Source organism: Oncorhynchus kisutch, linkage group LG1, assembly GCF_002021735.2.
Source record: "Oncorhynchus kisutch isolate 150728-3 linkage group LG1, Okis_V2, whole genome shotgun sequence".
NCBI classification, from domain to species: Eukaryota; Metazoa; Chordata; class Actinopteri; order Salmoniformes; family Salmonidae; genus Oncorhynchus; species Oncorhynchus kisutch.
Window position 1 is genome coordinate 47,659,712 of NC_034174.2, and position 17,458 is coordinate 47,677,169.

The window sequence follows — 17,458 nt, forward strand, 5'->3', positions numbered from 1 at the left end:
CAACTCGACGAGCTAGCCTATAGGGAGGAGGTGAGGGCACTCGGAGTGTGATGTCAGGAAAACAACCTCTCACTCAACGTCAACAAAGCAAAGGAGATGTTCGTGGACTATCCACATTGATGGGACAGCAGTGGAGAAGGTGGAAAGTTTTAAGTTCCTTGGCGTACACATCACGGACAAACTGAAATGGTCCACCCACACAGACAGTGTGGTGAAGAAGGCGCAACAGCGCCTCTTCAACCTCAGGAGGCTTAAGAAATGTGTCTTGTCACCTAAAACCCTCACAAACTTTTACAGATGCATAATTGAGAGCATCCTGTTGGGCTGAATAACTTGCCCTCCAGAACACCTACAGCACCCGATGTCACAAGAATGCCAAAAAGATCATCAAGGACAACAACCACCAGAGCCACTGCCTGTTCACCCCGCTACCATCCAGAAGGTAAGGACAGTACAGGTGCATCAAAGCTAGGACCGAGAGACTGAAAAATAGCTTCTATCTCAAGGCCATCAGACTGTTAACTTCTTGCGGATTAGTGGGACGCTAGCGCTAAATAAACGATAACATTTAAGATGGAGAATCGTTATTGTCTTTACCAGAGAAAAATATCAAAGATATCAAATATCAAATATCGTGGGATACTCTCATTCACGCGCTTGGAAACACTACAGCCAAAATGGGAGCCACCTAGAAAAACTACAATTTCTTGCTCATTTTTTCAAAAACCAGCCTGAAACTCTTTCTAAATACTGTTGACATCTAGTAGAAGCCCTCGGAACTGCAATCGGGTGCGATTGGGGGGGTGGTTTGTCCTCAGGGTTTTGCCTGCCATTTCAGTTCTGTTATACTCAGACATTATTTTAACAGTTTTCGAAACTTTAGAGTGTTTTCTATCCAGATCTACCAATTATATGCATATCCTAGCTTCTGGGCCTGAATAGCAGGCAGTTTACTTTGGGCACGATTTTCATCCGGATGTCAAAATACCGCCCCCTATCCCAAAGAAGTTAAACAGTAATCACTAATACAGAGAGGCTGCTGCCTACATACAGACTTGAAATCATTGGCCACTTTAATAAATGGATCACTAGTCACTTGAATAATGTTTACATATCTTGCATTACTCATCCCATATGTATATACTGTATTTTATACCATATATTACATCTTACCTATGCCGCTCAGTCATTGCTCATCCATATATTTATATGTATATATTCTTATTCCATCCCTTACCTAGATTTGTGTGTATTAGGTAGTTGTTGTGGAATTGTTAGATTACTTGTTAGATATTGCTGCACTGTCGGAACTAGAAGCACAAGCATTCCGCTACACTGGCAGTAACATCTGCTAACCATGTGTATGTGACCAATAACATTTGATTTGATATGATTTGATTTAAAGAGCAGGTTTTCCCAATGTTGCGTACACTCAGTGGCAACATCGACTTTGGGGAAAACTTCAAGGTGTTGACTTGAATCGTTCTATGTGGATACTGGCAAATAGCCCTCAGAAAGGAGGCGGGTCGTAAATCTGACAATAAAAATAAATCTGCTTCATCCTGACTGACAATTGCGAAGTTGTATCCAGATACATTTTCGTTCTGCATTTGGGGCTCGGTGGATTTTAAAATGTATTTGGTTTGGACTGATGTTTTCTCTCACCCGTTGTGGGCGGTATCGACGGTGATTTTGGGACTTGTCTTGCGATCACAGCGGAGAGGGTCGTGGGATCCGCGCGCCTGTCTGGTGCAACTGAAGGGCAAGACAGCCATAGTTACTGGAGCTAACACAGGTAACTGTTTTGTATGGTGCCACTTGGCATGGGCTATATACTTGCTTTGCTTGGATAGGCTTATCCAGTCAATTTGATTCAATAATTATATTTATCCACAAAGTGCACAGACAAAAACTCTTAACCAAATGGTAATATAAAAAAATCTAAAGACTATTTCAATCATAATTGGTAAAAACCCACTGGGCACAGACGTCAATTCAGCATCTATATAAACTTTGGTTCAATTTCATCTAAAGGATGTGGAAACAACTATGATTTAACCAGTGTTTGTCCAGTGGGGAAATACCTCTTGACATGACGTATTTCCCTCACTTTTCACCCCCCAGCCCGCACTCAAAATGTCTCAAATAGATTTCGGATTTTAGTTAATGGCATGCTTTTGGAATCTCGCTTTTGAAGAAAGTGAGAGTTCTCCTGTATGTCCACATGTTTTTGTCCGTGAGACAGGGTTTCCATTCATTTTAAACTCTACTGACAGTTTTGCATTTTAGCTAATGTGCCCACTCTGGAATTGACACGCGCGCTCTAGCCAGCACGGGTAGATATGCGCACATACAGCCTACATTTATGAGATTATTATGGACAAAAGTGCTAGATAATTTTTTATTTGTCAAATGGCAGCCAAGCATCGATTAGCATGTCACCAGAAAAATACCCTTGATATTTATTGGAAAAAAGCATCAAGCTCCTTGCTATAATGGCACATTATTTTGTGAGAAAACCATCAGTAGAGTTGAAAATGCGATGGAAACCGATTTAACTTGTCTTTTTTATTCGGTTCATGGGTGTAGTGTCTTAACACTTAGTACTTATTTATGTAATAAGAAAGACTCTGAATACAAGTAATTGAACTGGAGCTTCACATTTACTCAAACTAGTTAGTACCAGAATAACATAGAACAACACTGCGCATGACCAAGGGTGCTCCATCCTTAAAGGGGACTTCAGTAATTAACAGAACATAACAATGGGAATTAGTATTTTTATGTTCACTACGTCATCTCGCACAGCCTTTCGTCTGCAACGAATCAATTTGATGGAAACAAGTCTCTAGTGGGAAAATGTGCATATTGTTTTTATGCGGATTTTAGAATATTCAGCATGGAAATCTGTCACCAATTGGATGGAAATGTAGCTATAGCCACAAAGATCCCTCCTTGTCTAGCATATTTTGTTTTGTCGACATTTGGAACGATTACCAAGTTTCCCGACACATTTGCTGTTTCCATCAGGCCTGTCATTACATTTTTTATCCAACATGTACTTTACTTTGGTTATAAACCAGGTTTCCATCCAACCTTTATGCAAGTAAAGTACACTGCTAAACAAATGTCACAATAGGCCTGATGGAAACATCACATTTAAAGGTAAACTTTTCAAAATGTTGACAAAACAAAATATTTCAAAAGGTGGGATCTTTTTGTGTTTTGTGATGATGCGAACACATCCTCATTTGAACATTGCCCCTTATTTAAATTATATTTGTGAGTGTTTATTTCTATGTATATTTTATTCCAGGAACCTGCTTAACTTACATTATTCATATCAGAGTTGAAAATCAAATGAAAGCTATTTAACTTGTATTTTTTATTAGATAAATGGGATGACTATGTCATCACGCACAGCCTTTTGTCCACAACAAGTCAATTTGATGGAAACATCTCTGGTGGTAAAATGCGCATATTACAGATAAATGCAGATTTGAGAATATTTGCATTAAAATCTGTCATCAATTGGATGGAAGCCGAGCTATAGACAAACACTTGGAACAATAGCTGTGCATGTCAGTTAGCTCAGAACTCAGAAGTGCCAAGTTTCATGTGAAGGAAACTGTCACGAGGTGGAAACGTGACAGGTTATTTGTAACTAGGATGAGCATGCATAGTGAAGTGAAGACCAAACAGAAGGACTAGTTTCAGTATTTAATAAATAATAGGGCATGGTTTACAAATTCACCTTTTCAGCAGTGGCCTTTCTCACTGGGCCAGGAATATTTATAAACCATGCAATTTCAAATGACAAACAATCAAAGTAACTTTTCATGGAGCCCAAAATCCCTGGCGGCACCTCTGCCAGTGAGTGTCGAATTTGGTCATTTGTTACGTGAGGCTTATTTGATCAAACAGACATTTCGTAATGGTTAGGTTGTTAAGAATGCACTGATATAAGTGGATGCACTTGGAATTACGGCAACTTATAAATCGGACAATAACGGAGTTGTGCCTGTTGCCATAAAGATAGATGTATGACTCATCATGGATATAGCCCATTTTAACATGGATATTGCCATTGAGGGCTTCCACCATTTTAAAAGTAGTCAACTGGGTGGGGAGCCTACGAGTTGGGAGCAATCAGACAATAAAGAAGAGGAAAATCTACTACGTTAAAATGGCGCTGCCCATGCAGTCACAGACACTATAATGACACAGATACAAAGATGAGACCTCTATCTATCTCTGGCCTGTTCACACACACACACACACACACGTATATGCCCTGTCATTGGCTAGAATGGCCCCACCTGATCTCGCCTCCCTTCTATCTTTGAGGACTTGTATTCCCATTAAATTTACTATTTTGTCAATATAATAGACAATCTTTGCTTAAATACAATTCAGCAAACAAAGCAATTAACCAATGAGATTGCTTGGAGAGTTAACAAGTCAATCAGTCACACCTGTTACAATACTCCTGTGTTTTACAGCTTTTGCACACAGACAGAAATGTCAGTCAGACAAGCAGGCGGGCACACCACAGGAGGTTGGTGGCACATAATTGGAGAAACGGGCTCGTGTTAATGACTGAAGCGGAATCAGTGGAATGGTATCAAATAATCAAACACATGGTTTCCAGTTTTTTCAACCTTTCTCCAATACTATAGAGCCATTACCATGTCGATCAACACTTGAATAGAAACCTAGTTCACACCCCAGATTTTGAAGTCAACACAGTCCCAATAGTTTTCTTTGTAGCCTCGTTTGAATGTCACGGTTGCGCACATTTGTACAGAATGGGGTGAGTTTACGTTAACCCTGTTAACCTCCCTCCCTCCCTCTACTCCCCTATCCCGTTTTCTCATTCCCTTCCCCCGTCTTTCTGTTTCTCGTTCTCTTTTTCTACCACTCCCACTCTTTCCCTCTCTCATTCTACTTCTTCTTTCTCTCTCATTTTCTCCCTAACTCCTTTCCTCTTACACCCCACCCCCACTACCTCACCTATCACACTCTCAGGGATAGGGAAGTTCATTGCCCTTGACTTTGCCCTGCGCGGGGCTCGTGTTATCATGGCGTGCCGGAGCGAGGCTCGCGGTATCGTTGCCCTGCATGAGATCCGTAAGCGGAGTGGGAATGCGGACGTGCACCTGCGTCTGGTGGACACCTCATCCCTGGTGTCGGTGAGGGCGTTCGCAGAGGGCGTCCTGCGAGAGGAGAAGGAGCTCCACATACTGGTCAACAACGCCGGGGCTTCAGGTGGGCATCGGATTCAGATTAGCCTGGAATACACACTTAGGTTGGAATCCACACTTAATATCGTTCACAATTTTTTACTGTTCCAGTGAAGGAGCTCTCTCCACATCCTGGTCGACAATGCCAGGGCTTCAGGTGGACATTGGTTCCAGAGTCAGTTATAGCCTGAAATCCACACTGAATATCGCTACATTTTCAATATTCACCTGAAGCAGAACCGTCATGAAAAGGAGCGATATTCACTCTGGATTCCAGGCTAAGATGCAGGTAACCATGGGTGGACATCAACAGCCGTCACACTAGTGTGATCAACTAGGTTTGAATCAAGAGTGTCTGTCTACACGCCATAAGACTGAAGACTGGGCATGAGGAGAGTTAATGCAAGTCTTTAGGTCTTGGGTAAGATTACCAAAGCACGGTTGTCATTTTAGAGTCAGTACCCAATAAGAATGTCCATGAGACGAACAGCTTTGCTTGATTGATAATAACGATGGTATCATGCCGTTCCACCCAATTACAATTTGGCTTACAAATTCCCATTTATTATCTATGTCTGTTTGTGACATGCACATCCTTTTGTGCCCAAAGTAAAATGCATTCACAGCATTTCTTATCACATATTTTAGTAATGCTTTCTGTATATAAAATACATTTTCAAATATGTATGGGTGTGCCTTGGTTTGGTTATATTGTGTCTGCACACAGGCTTGCCTAGAGATATCACCTCAGATGGGCTAGAGGTGTCCTTCGCTACCAACCATGTGGGCCCTTTCCTCCTCACCAACTTGCTTCTGGGTAAGATACAACATATCCCACTAATACCTCACCCTGCTGTAATGCTGGAGCTCTGTGTGCAACTACTGCAGTGTTACACAGGCCACGGCTATAGGCTTATTATACAAAATATGTTCCTATGCACTCTTAGACAAAAGTGTTTCTCAAAGGGTTCTTCCGCTGTACCCATCGGAGATCCCTTTTGGGTTCCATGTACAGTGCCTATCAGGTTTCAGGTAAGACCCAAGTGCAGACTGCTGAAGTAACAATGTTTATTGCAACAACAGGGGCAGGCAAACGACGGGTCGAGGCAGGCAGGGGTCGATAATCCAAAGTAGTGGGGCCAAGGTACAGGGTGGCAGGCAGGCCCAGGGTCAGGTCAGGCAGAGGTTGGAATTCTAGAGTAGGGGCAAAGGCACCGGACGGCAGGCAGGCTCAGAGTCAGGACAGGCAAGGGTCAAAACCAGAAGGATGAGGAAAAAGCGAGACAGAGGAAAAGCAGGTGCTGAGACAAACCGCTGGTTGACTTGAACAAACAAGATGAACTGGCACAGACAGACAGAAAACACAGGTCTAAATACCCAGGGGATAAGTGGGGAAGATGAGCGACATCTGGAGGGGGGTGGAGACAAGTACAAGGACAGGTAAAACAGATCAGGGCGTGACAGTGCCATGAAAAAGTATTTGCCCCCTTTCTGTGTTTTATCAATTTTGTCGTGGAAATTTCCTGTATTTACCAAATCATGAGAGCAAACCACACACAGGTCAGAGTTATTACAAAGTCCATCTTTAATTAGATGAGCTCCATCACAACCCTGTGACTCTCAGATCAATTCAGTGTCTATAAATGAATTCTCTGAGAGTCCCTTACACATTGCAACTGAGATCCTTTATAGCAGCCAGACAGCATTGGCCACCATTTATCATTCAGCTTTGTCTCCTAAACTATGTTCTTTTCTCAAACTCAGAACCCTAAACAAATCCTCATATCAACAGGCATATATCACATCCACCCTATCTTGACAAGATCACAGAGACACATTGACTGGCACACAGACATTGTGGAGCCAAGAGATACACGCTTGACCTCTCCCCTCTCTCCGGCCCAAGTAACTTAGTCCTGACAGAGAACAGATAACTGCAAACCCGGCCACAGTATTATACAAAAATAAACATTCTGATGAGAAGTAACTTACAAACATATGATGAATATAAAATATCTTACCTATGTTACCAACTAATTCTGATTATTCCCCAACAATTTTTGAATATTTTTGATACTGAATGTAATCAGATCTTCAACCAAAATCTAACATTAGATAAAGGGAACCTGAGTGAACAAATAACTCAACAATTACGTACTTATTTCATAAAGTTATGCAACACCCAATGCCCCTGTGTGAAAAAGTAATTGCCCTCTTATACTCAATAACTGGTTGTGCCACCTTTAGCTGCAATGACTCCAACCAAACAGTTCTTGGAGTTGTTAATCAGTCTCTCACATCACTGTGGAGGAATTTTCTCCCACTCTTGCATGCAGAATTGCTTTATTTCAAGTCCTGCCACATCTCAATTGGGATTAGGTCTGATCTTTGCTTACTGTCAAGCATGGTGGTGGTAGTGTGACGGTTTGGGGATTTTCATATATATATATTTTATTGAACTTTTATTTAACTAGGCAAGTCAGTTAAGAACAAATTCTTATTTACAATGATGGCCTACCCCAGCGACGCTGGGACAATTGTGCGCCGCCCTATGTGACTCCCAATCACAGTCGGATGTGATAAAGCCTGGATTTGAACCAGGGACTGTAGTGACACCTCTTGAACTGCAATGCAGTGTCTTAGACCACTATGCCACTCAGGATGCTTTGTTGCCTCAGGACCTAGGACTTGTCTTAATAGAAGGAACCATGAATTCTGCTCTGTATCAAAGAATTATACAGGAGAATGTCAGGTCATCTGTCTGTGAGCTGAAGCTGAAGCGCAGCTGAGTCATGCAGCAAGACAGTGATCCAAAACACACAATCAAGTCTACATGAACATTGTTCTGGGACATGGTAAAGTCCATGGAGAATAAGAGCACCTCCTCCCAGCTGCCCACTGCTCTGAGGCTAGGAAACACTGTCACCACCGATAAACCCACTATAATTGAGCATTTCAATAAGCATTTCTCTACGGCTGGCCATGCTTTCCACCTGGCTACCCCTACCCCGGTCAACTGCCAGGCACCCTCCACAGCAACCCGCCAAAGCCCCCACCATTTCTCCTTCACCCAAATCCAGATAGCTGATGTTCTGAAAGAGCTGCAAAATCTGGACCCCTACAAATCAGCCGGGCTAGACAATCTGGACCCTCTCTTTCTAAAATTATCTGCCGAAATTGTTGCAACCCCTATAACTAGTCTGTTCAACCTCTCTTTCGTATCGTCTGAGATTCCCAAAGATTGGAAAGCTGCCGCGGTCATCCCCCTCTTTAAAGGGGGTGACACTCTAGACCCAAACTGCTACAGACCTATATCTATCCTACCCTGTCTTTCTAAGGTCTTCAAAAGCCAAGTTAACAAACAGATTACTGACCATTTCGAAACCCACCGGACCTTCTCCGCTATGCAATCTGGTTTCAGAGCTGGTCATGGGTGCACCTCAGCCACGCTCAAGGTCCTAAATGATATCATAACCGCCATCGATAAGAGACAATACTGTGTAGCCGTATTCATAGACCTGGCCAAGGCTTTCGACTGTCAATCACCACATTCTTATTGGCAGACTCGACAGCCTTGGTTTCTCAAATGATTGCCTCGTCTGGTTTACCAACTACTTCTCTGATAGAGTTCAGTGTGTCAAATCGGAGGGCCTGTTGTCTGGACCTCTGGCAATCTATATGGGGGTGCCACAGGGTTCAATTCTTGGGCCGACTCTCTTCTCTGTATACATCAATGATGTCGCTCTTGCTGCTGGTGATTCTCTGATCCACCTCTACGCTGACGACACCATTCTGTATACTTCTGGCCCCTCTTTGGACACTGTGTTAACTAACCTCCAGACGAGCTTCAATGCCATACATCTCTCCATTCATTCAATCCCTGCCCGCACCTGCCCGCCCGTCCAGCATCACTACTCTGGACGGCTCCGACTTAGAATACGTGGTGTCATGACGTTGCCCTCTTTGGGTACAGCAAGCCCCATCCTCCTCTCCCTGCCTCCCCTTGCATCCTTCAACTAGGCTGCTGTGGTCAGAGAGTGAAGATCTCCTTTTGGCCACACAGTATAGAGATAGAGTGAAGTTTCATAGAGAACAAATGAATTTCTTCCACCTCACAGAACTTGAGGTCCGAACAACGTTTATGTTCCGGAGAAGGTATAAAAGATCGGTGAAGAATCCAGCTACGAACTGGTCCGTTTGTTACAACTTGGGGAAGCTCATGGGAGACGGTGCAGCCACATTACCATGCTGCTGTTTACATAATAGCCTCAGATATGAGGTTTACATCTAATTGTTGTATAAGATGAATGAGTGAGGATGATATTGTTTGTAAAATTGTCTAATGTGATTTTGGACTGTTTAATGAAGGAAACTCCAATTCCCTTTTGAGTTTAACTAAATCAGAGGACCGCCCATGAGCCCAGTCAGGGTCAGGCATCCTGGGACAGCCCCTTTTCAGCAATTCCGAATAAAACCCAACTTTGAGAAATTCTAAGTAGACCATGTGTCTCTCAATCACGGGAGGACAAAGGTTGTAGACCATTGCTGAATCTTTTAACCATACCACGTGGTTAAACTCTTAGACTATCGATACCGACAGAATAAGAACAAGTCTTTGATATGAATTACTAGTCTGCAGCTAGGAATTCGTTATCATTGAACATGAGAACGACAACTGTCGAAATATCCATTCTATATATATATATATATATATACAGTGCCTTGCGAAAGTATTCGGCCCCCTTGAACTTTGCGACCTTTTGCCACATTTCAGGCTTCAAACATAAAGATATAAAACTGTATTTTTTTGTGAAGAATCAACAACAAGTGGGACACAATCATGAAGTGGAATGGCATTTATTGGATATTTCAAACTTTTTTAACAAATCAAAAACTGAAAAATTGGGTGTGCAAAATTATTCAGCCCCTTTACTTTCAGTGCAGCAAACTCTCTCCAGAAGTTCAGTGAGGATCTCTAAATGATCAAATGTTGACCTAAATGACTAATGATGATAAATACAATCCACCTGTGTGTAATCAAGTCTCCGTATAAATGCACCTGCACTGTGATAGTCTCAGAGGTCCGTTAAAAGCGCAGAGAGCATCATGAAGAACAAGGAACACACCAGGCAGGTCCGAGATACTGTTGTGAAGAAGTTTAAAGCCGGATTTGGATACAAAAAGATTTTCCAAGCTTTAAACATCCCAAGGAGCACTGTGCAAGCGCTAATATTGAAATGGAAGGAGTATCAGACCACTGCAAATCTACCAAGACCTGGCCGTTCTCCATAATAGGAGAAGACTGATCAGAGATGCAGCCAAGAGGCCCATGATCACTCTGGATGAACTGCAGAGATCTACAGCTGAGGTGGGAGACTCTGTCCATAGGACAACAATCAGTCGTATATTGCACAAATCTGGCCTTTATGGAAGAGTGGCAAGAAGAAAGCCATTTCTTAAAGATATCCATAAAAAGTGTCGTTTAAAGTTTGCCACAAGCCACCTGGGAGACACACCAAACATGTGGAAGAAGGTGCTCTGGTCAGATGAAACCAAAATTTAACTTTTTGGCAACAATGCAAAACGTTATGTTTGGTGTAAAAGCAACACAGCTCATCATCACCCTGAAAACACCATCCCCACTGTCAAACATGGTGGTGGCAGCATCATGGTTTGGGCCTGCTTTTCTTCAGCAGGGAAAGGGAAGATGGTTAAAATTGATGGGAAGATGGATGGAGCCAAATACAGGACCATTCTGGAAGAAAACCTGATGGAGTCTGCAAAAGACCTGAGACTGGGACGGAGATTTGTCTTCCAACAAGACAATGATCCAAAACATAAAGCAAAATCTACAATGGAATGGTTCAAAAATAAACATATCCAGGTGTTAGAATGGCCAAGTCAAAGTCCAGACCTGAATCCAATCGAGAATCTGTGGAAAGAACTGAAAACTGCTGTTCACAAATGCTCTCCATCCAACCTCACTGAGCTCGAGCTGTTTTGCAAGGAGGAATGGGAAAAAAATTCGGTCTCTCGATGTGCAAAACTGATAGAGACATACCCCAAGCGACTTACAGCTGTAATCACAGCAAAATGTGGCACTACAAAGTATTAACTTAAGGGGGCTGAATAATTTTGCACGCCCAATTTTTCAGTTTTTGATTTGTTAAAAAAGTTTGAAATATCCAATAAATGTCGTTCCACTTCATGATTGTGTCCCACTTGTTGTTGATTCTTCACAAAACAATACAGTTTTATATCTTTATGTTTGAAGCCTGAAATGTGGCAAAAGGTCGCAAAGTTCAAGGTGGCCGAATACTTTCGCAAGGCACTGTATATATGAGAGAGAGAGAGAGAGAGATCCGAAACTAACTTTTCAACAAAGATTCCGACGACACACTGAGTGTAAATATGTATATTGATTGCAATTGTTCCCGAATGAGTGAGCGTTCATGTGCAAAGGATTAGCATTTCAATTGTTATAATTATCAACTTTGTAGTGTCTCATCTTAGTCGACCCCCACTTCCCCTTTGTCTAACAAGCCGCCATGCCGGTTTAGCCCACTAGGGCACATTCTCCTATCATTCATTGTAACTATCTACTGTTTGTTTATGCATTTCTGTGAATTACTTAGTTAGTAAAAAATAAATGATTTAAAACAATTGATGTATGGATAACTCATAGTGAAGACTGGGTTTGTGCAAATAACCAACAATTTACGACGTTTGGAATGAGACTAACGTGAGGTAAAGTAAATAATTCATTAATCAGAAGACTATGGATCAGATATGAAAATATCTGAAAGGTTATATTGGGAAATTATAACTTTGTAATCTGAATATTTTCCTTGGTGCCGCGACTTCCTACTTAATTACAGTTACATGATTAATCAGTTTTATCGCGTAATACTAATTACAGAGAATCTTTGATAAAAACGAAGTCTTCAATTTAATGATAGTAAAGACATGACAGTGGACAACAACAAATACCTAGGTGTCTGGTTAAACTGTAAACTCTCCTTCCAAACTCACATCCAATATTAAATCTAGAATCGGCTTCCTATTTCGCAACTAAATGTTTTGTTTATTCCATGTGTAACTCTGTGTTGCTGTATGTGTCGAATTGCTATGCTTTATCTTGGCCAGGTCGCAGTTGCAAATGAGAACTTGTTCTCAACTTGCCTACCTGGCTAAATAAAGGTGAAATTTAAAAAATGAACATGGTTAAAAAACAACAAATATGAAGTTGCCATAGTCAAAGTCCAGACTTAATTGTTGTTGTGGTAGGACTTGAAACGAGCAGTTCATGCTTGAAAACCCACAAACGTTGTTGAGTTAAAGCAGTTCTGCATGCTAAAGTCCTCCACAGCGATCTGAGAGACTGATTAACAACTACAGGAAGCATTTGGTTGGAGTCATTGCAGCTAAAGGTGGCACAACCAGTTATTGAGCGTAAAGGGGCAATTACTTTTTCACACAGGGGAATTGGGTGTGGCAGAACTTTGTTCATTAAATCAATAAAAATTGTTATAATTTTTGTTATTTGTAAACTTAGGTTCCCTTTATCTTATTAGGTTTTGGTTGAAGATCTGTATCAGTATCAAAAATATGCAAAAATTGAGAAAATCAGAAAGAGGAAACATACTTTTTCACTGCACTGTAGAACCCTCTGTGGAAAGGGTTCTTCATGGAACCCAAAATGCTTCTACTTGGAACCAAAAGGGTTTTACCTGGAACCAAACATGTTTATTCAAAGGGTTCTACTATGGAGACAGCCGAATAACCATTTCCGGTTCTACAGTAGATAGCACCTTTTTTCCAAGAGTGTATTCTAGTGCTGTATTTTGTGAGTGTTGTGCATTTTGTTACTTTACCTGTTTTATATTTACTCAACCTTACAGTAGGTTACTGTGTGTAACATTGTCCCAGTTATCTCATGTTACATTCCACACTTTACTACTCTTCTCTCATCTCTCCTCCCTCCATCCCCCCGTTCCCCTTTCTCCCTCCTCTTCCTCTCCTTTTCCTCCCCCTCTCCCCTCCATCCAGACCTGCTGAAGCAATCAGCACCGGCACGCATCGTCAACATGTCATCCATGAACCACTGGAAGGGTAAGGTCGACTTCTCGCACTTCAAGGGCAAGAACCTGGGCTACACTATGGACAGTGTGTACAACCACACCAAGCTGCACAACGTCATCTGCACTAACGAGCTGGCGCGAAGGCTAGAGGGAACAGGTGGGTATGAAGGCCTGGGACAGTATTAGTAAAGCATCTCAGAGTAGGAGTGTTGATGGCATCTGGTTTGGCTATTCGATTATCAAATTCTTGTTTAGAGCACATAGTAGCCATACTTATTTTACAGCTGCTAAAACAACCGTATTAGTAGATGAGTAACATTTTTCAATGAGCATCCTTTCTGAATGGTCTTGAAAGGGGGAATGTGGTGATGTAATGAAATGCACCAAATGTCTTCTTTGGAGCTGCTGGAGATGGAGTTTCCCCATGTGTGTCAGACTTCCCATGAAATCAGATTCCTGGTAAAGGAGGGACATGGATTTCTGGGCTTTTGTGTGGTTTATAATCTCTTCTGTGTGAACGTGCGTGTGTGTGTGTGTGTGTGTGTGTGTGTGTGTGTGTGTGTGTGTGTGTGTCTCACAGGGGTGACAGCTAACTCCGTCCACCCCGGGTTGGTGATGACAGAAATTATGAGACACTATAACTTCATGGTTCGGTTCCTCTTCAACATGATCGGAATCTTCTTCTTCAAGGTGAACATTTTGAATCATAACACCCTGGTGAAAATCATTCATACAGTACATTGTTTAACACTTTATTTTACCATCCTGTTTCAGCGGGTATTATTAAGTAAGAAACCATTTATGGCACTTATATGTTATTATGTAATAATTATCATTTTATGCAGTAGTTTCCAAATAACAAGTAAATAGTGTACTGTGAAATGAAGTTGCAATCAATATTTAATTTTTGTCTGAACTGAAAGAGCGAAAGGCTGGGATTCATTCAAAGATGCATTTCAGCGGTGCACAAATGACAACACACCTTTGAAAGGCAATCTCCCTGCTTTTTGTGGATATCACATTCATGTGCAATGTGCTTGTCGACATCGCTCCTTTGACACACATTACACCGTCTATAGAGGGATAGTTTACTCAGATTTTCCACTTACCTTGGCTGTAGTTGATTTAAAAAGGCAGTTTTGGGATATTTAGTCTTCTTTCAACACTTAAAGGCATACTCCTTTATATACAGTGCCTTGCGAAAGTATTCGGCCCCCTTGAACTTTGCGACCTTTTGCCACATTTCAGGCTTCAAACATAAAGATATAAAACTGTATTTTTTTGTGAAGAATCAACAACAAGTGGGACACAATCATGAAGTGGAACGACATTTAATGGATATTTCAAACTTTTTTAACAAATCAAAAACTGAAAAATTGGGTGTGCAAAATTATTCAGCCCCTCTCCAGAAGTTCAGTGAGGATCTCTGAATGATCCAATGTTGACCTAAATGACTAATGATGATAAATACAATCCACCTGTGTGTAATCAAGTCTCCGTATAAATGCACCTGCACTGTGATAGTCTCAGAGGTCCGTTAAAAGCGCAGAGAGCATCATGAAGAACAAGGAACACACCAGGCAGGTCCGAGATACTGTTGTGAAGAAGTTTAAAGCCGGATTTGGATACAAAAAGATTTCCCAAGCTTTAAACATCCCAAGGAGCATTGTGCAAGCGATAATATTGAAATGGAAGGAGTATCAGACCACTGCAAATCTACCAAGACCTGGCCGTCCCTCTAAACCTTCAGTTCATACAAGGAGAAGACTGATCAGAGATGCAGCCAAGAGGCCCATGATCACTCTGGATGAACTGCAGAGATCTACAGCTGAGGTGGGAGACTCTGTCCATAGGACAACAATCAGTCGTATATTGCACAAATCTGGCCTTTATGGAAGAGTGGCAAGAAGAAAGCCATTTCTTAAAGATATCCATAAAAAGTGTTGTTTAAAGTTTGCCACAAGCCACCTGGGAGACACACCAAACATGTGGAAGAAGGTGCTCTGGTCAGATGAAACCAAAATTGAACTTTTTGGCAACAATGCAAAACGTTATGTTTGGCGTAAAAGCAACACAGCTCATCACCCTGAACACACCATCGCCACTGTCAAACATGGTGGTGGCAGCATCATGGTTTGGGCCTGCTTTTCTTCAGCAGGGACAGGGAAGATAGTTAAAATTGATGGGAAGATGGATGGAGCCAAATACAGGACCATTCTGGAAGAATGGTTTGAGACCTGTATTTGAATATTAAAGAAAATAGTTGCCTTTTAGTTGAAACTCTATATAAGCTATATTCCACTAAAGTATTGAGTATTTCAAAAGTTGTATTTTCAAATAAACTACAAAATACAATTGTTTTCTGCCCTGGTCTGGTGGGGACCCAACAAAACAGCGGCACACCACAGAATGAGATGGAAAAAAACAAATCCACTAAATAAACCAGAAGATCAACTGTAAACGCTACCACATGTTGGCAATGAATACAGCATTTATTTCTGTCTCTTGGTTCACATGAACCGTGACTGTGGAATTTGGACTGTTTTGGCCAACCGTGACAGTGGAAATTGGACTGTTTTGGCTGTATGTGTGTGTGTGCCATCCCACCTTGTAAGAACTGTTGAGTTTGTCCAGAAAGAATTCTTAGGGCTCTATTCAATCTGTATTGCGGATTCGTTAAAGATTGCACAATAGAAATGTGAAGGTAATTTCCGATTGCGCCGACATATGCAGTGTTTATCTTGAATGCAGTCTCCGCTAATGCGGGAACATTGAAATGTAATGGAAATCAAGTTGGAATACTAAATTCAGCGATAGATTGAATAGAGATCTTACATCTAAAGACAGAATAAACCAGTGTGAAAAGGAGTAGAGTGTGTGTGTCTTAAATTGAATTTCTAGCAGTTTCACAACTCTTTTTCACAGATTTCCCTGAAATCAACAAGGGGAATCTGTCAAAATTCAGAGTTTCCTTGTCAAAGTTACAAATTAAGGAAGACTTATTTCCTGGCATATCACCAAAACAAAGCACTGCGCTATTGACTGGCAGTTAGGGTATTTACTAGCAGTGGCTGTCTCTTTTATGCAGAGGTGGTTAGTGTGTGTGTGCATGTGTCTTCTTAGGCCAGGATTCAATCTGATCACCGCTTGATCCGTGTTAAAGTGATTGATATTTCCAACTGCGCTGGCATCTGCAGCAATTAATGTGAATGGAGGAACATTGACTTTAAAATGTGCATAACTGACAGCGCGAACAGATTGAATCCCGGCCCTACTACCTCACCTTCTCCCATCTCTGTCCACACAGTCTTCTGAGGAAGGGGCAGTGAGCACCATCTACTGTGCGGTTGCCATGGAGATGGAGGGAATAACAGGGAAGTACTTTGACAGCGACTGTTCCCTGGGTCTCCCTGCTCCCCTGGCCTGAGACCCCACCCTCGCAGTAAAGGTCTTTGAGTTCTGCGAGAGATTGACATCCAAGTTCTGAGAGAGTGAGAGTTTATCTTCAAGTGTTTTATTCAATAGCAGACAAGTAAAATACAGTGTAAGGTTTTATAATCTATGAAGGATACATGTAAAGTTTTTTGTGTTTATTTGTGCGTCTTCAGTATTGTAGTCACCTAACAGCTCAGACACACGTGATATCATGTGATATTTTCAGCTGACTGTACTGTATTTTCCTTCCCTGTGAGTAGGGACCTGCGTTTTGGTTTAATCATCTCATATGACCTGGAATTGTAACCTTTTATTTGAAACCTTTTCCATAAATGAGAAGTAGACCAAAAATGAAAGCAATTGTCAGAGGATGGTGCTGGACCATCTGAGATATAAAAAAAAATATATTTAAAAAAATATTAAAAAATAAGGGGACAGTCGGGATGTGTGTTTTGTCCTATTATATAATTTATTTTTAATCCTAGCCCCTGCAGGAGGCCTTTTGGTAGGCCATCATTGCAAATAAGTATTTGTTCTTAACTGACTTGTCTAGTTAAATAAAATATAAATGGTTAAAATTCAGGTCATGTGATGTGATTAACCAAAAGACAGGGCCCTAACTATGAGGTGTGTGTGTATGTTAATGCGTAGCTGTGTGTGAAGTGGGAATTTTGTCAATAAACTTACTACCAGCAATGA

The 17,458-nt window shown here is 41.5% G+C and overlaps 1 protein-coding gene across 1 annotated transcript; it reads left to right on the forward strand.

Annotated features, from left to right (window-relative positions):
• Positions 1-1,493: 1,493 nt before the first annotated feature.
• LOC109892481 (retinol dehydrogenase 11-like) lies at positions 1,494-17,458 on the forward strand. The gene is made up of 6 exons (XM_020485047.2): positions 1,494-1,795; positions 5,029-5,268; positions 5,971-6,060; positions 13,293-13,481; positions 13,905-14,014; positions 16,632-17,458. Exons 1-6 carry the CDS (start codon positions 1,633-1,635, stop codon positions 16,749-16,751), a joined length of 912 nt encoding a protein of 303 aa, XP_020340636.1. The 5' UTR covers positions 1,494-1,632; the 3' UTR covers positions 16,752-17,458.

Excerpts from the sequence above, each read along its gene's own strand:
- LOC109892481 (XM_020485047.2), top strand. The coding sequence starts at position 1,633 with ATGTATTTGGTTTGGACTGATGTTTTCTCTCACCCGTTGTGGGCGGTA. Across the intron at positions 1,796-5,028 it reads AGTTACTGGAGCTAACACAG|GGATAGGGAAGTTCATTGCC; the intron begins GTAACTGTTTTG and ends TCACACTCTCAG. Across the intron at positions 6,061-13,292 it reads CCTCACCAACTTGCTTCTGG|ACCTGCTGAAGCAATCAGCA; the intron begins GTAAGATACAAC and ends CCCTCCATCCAG.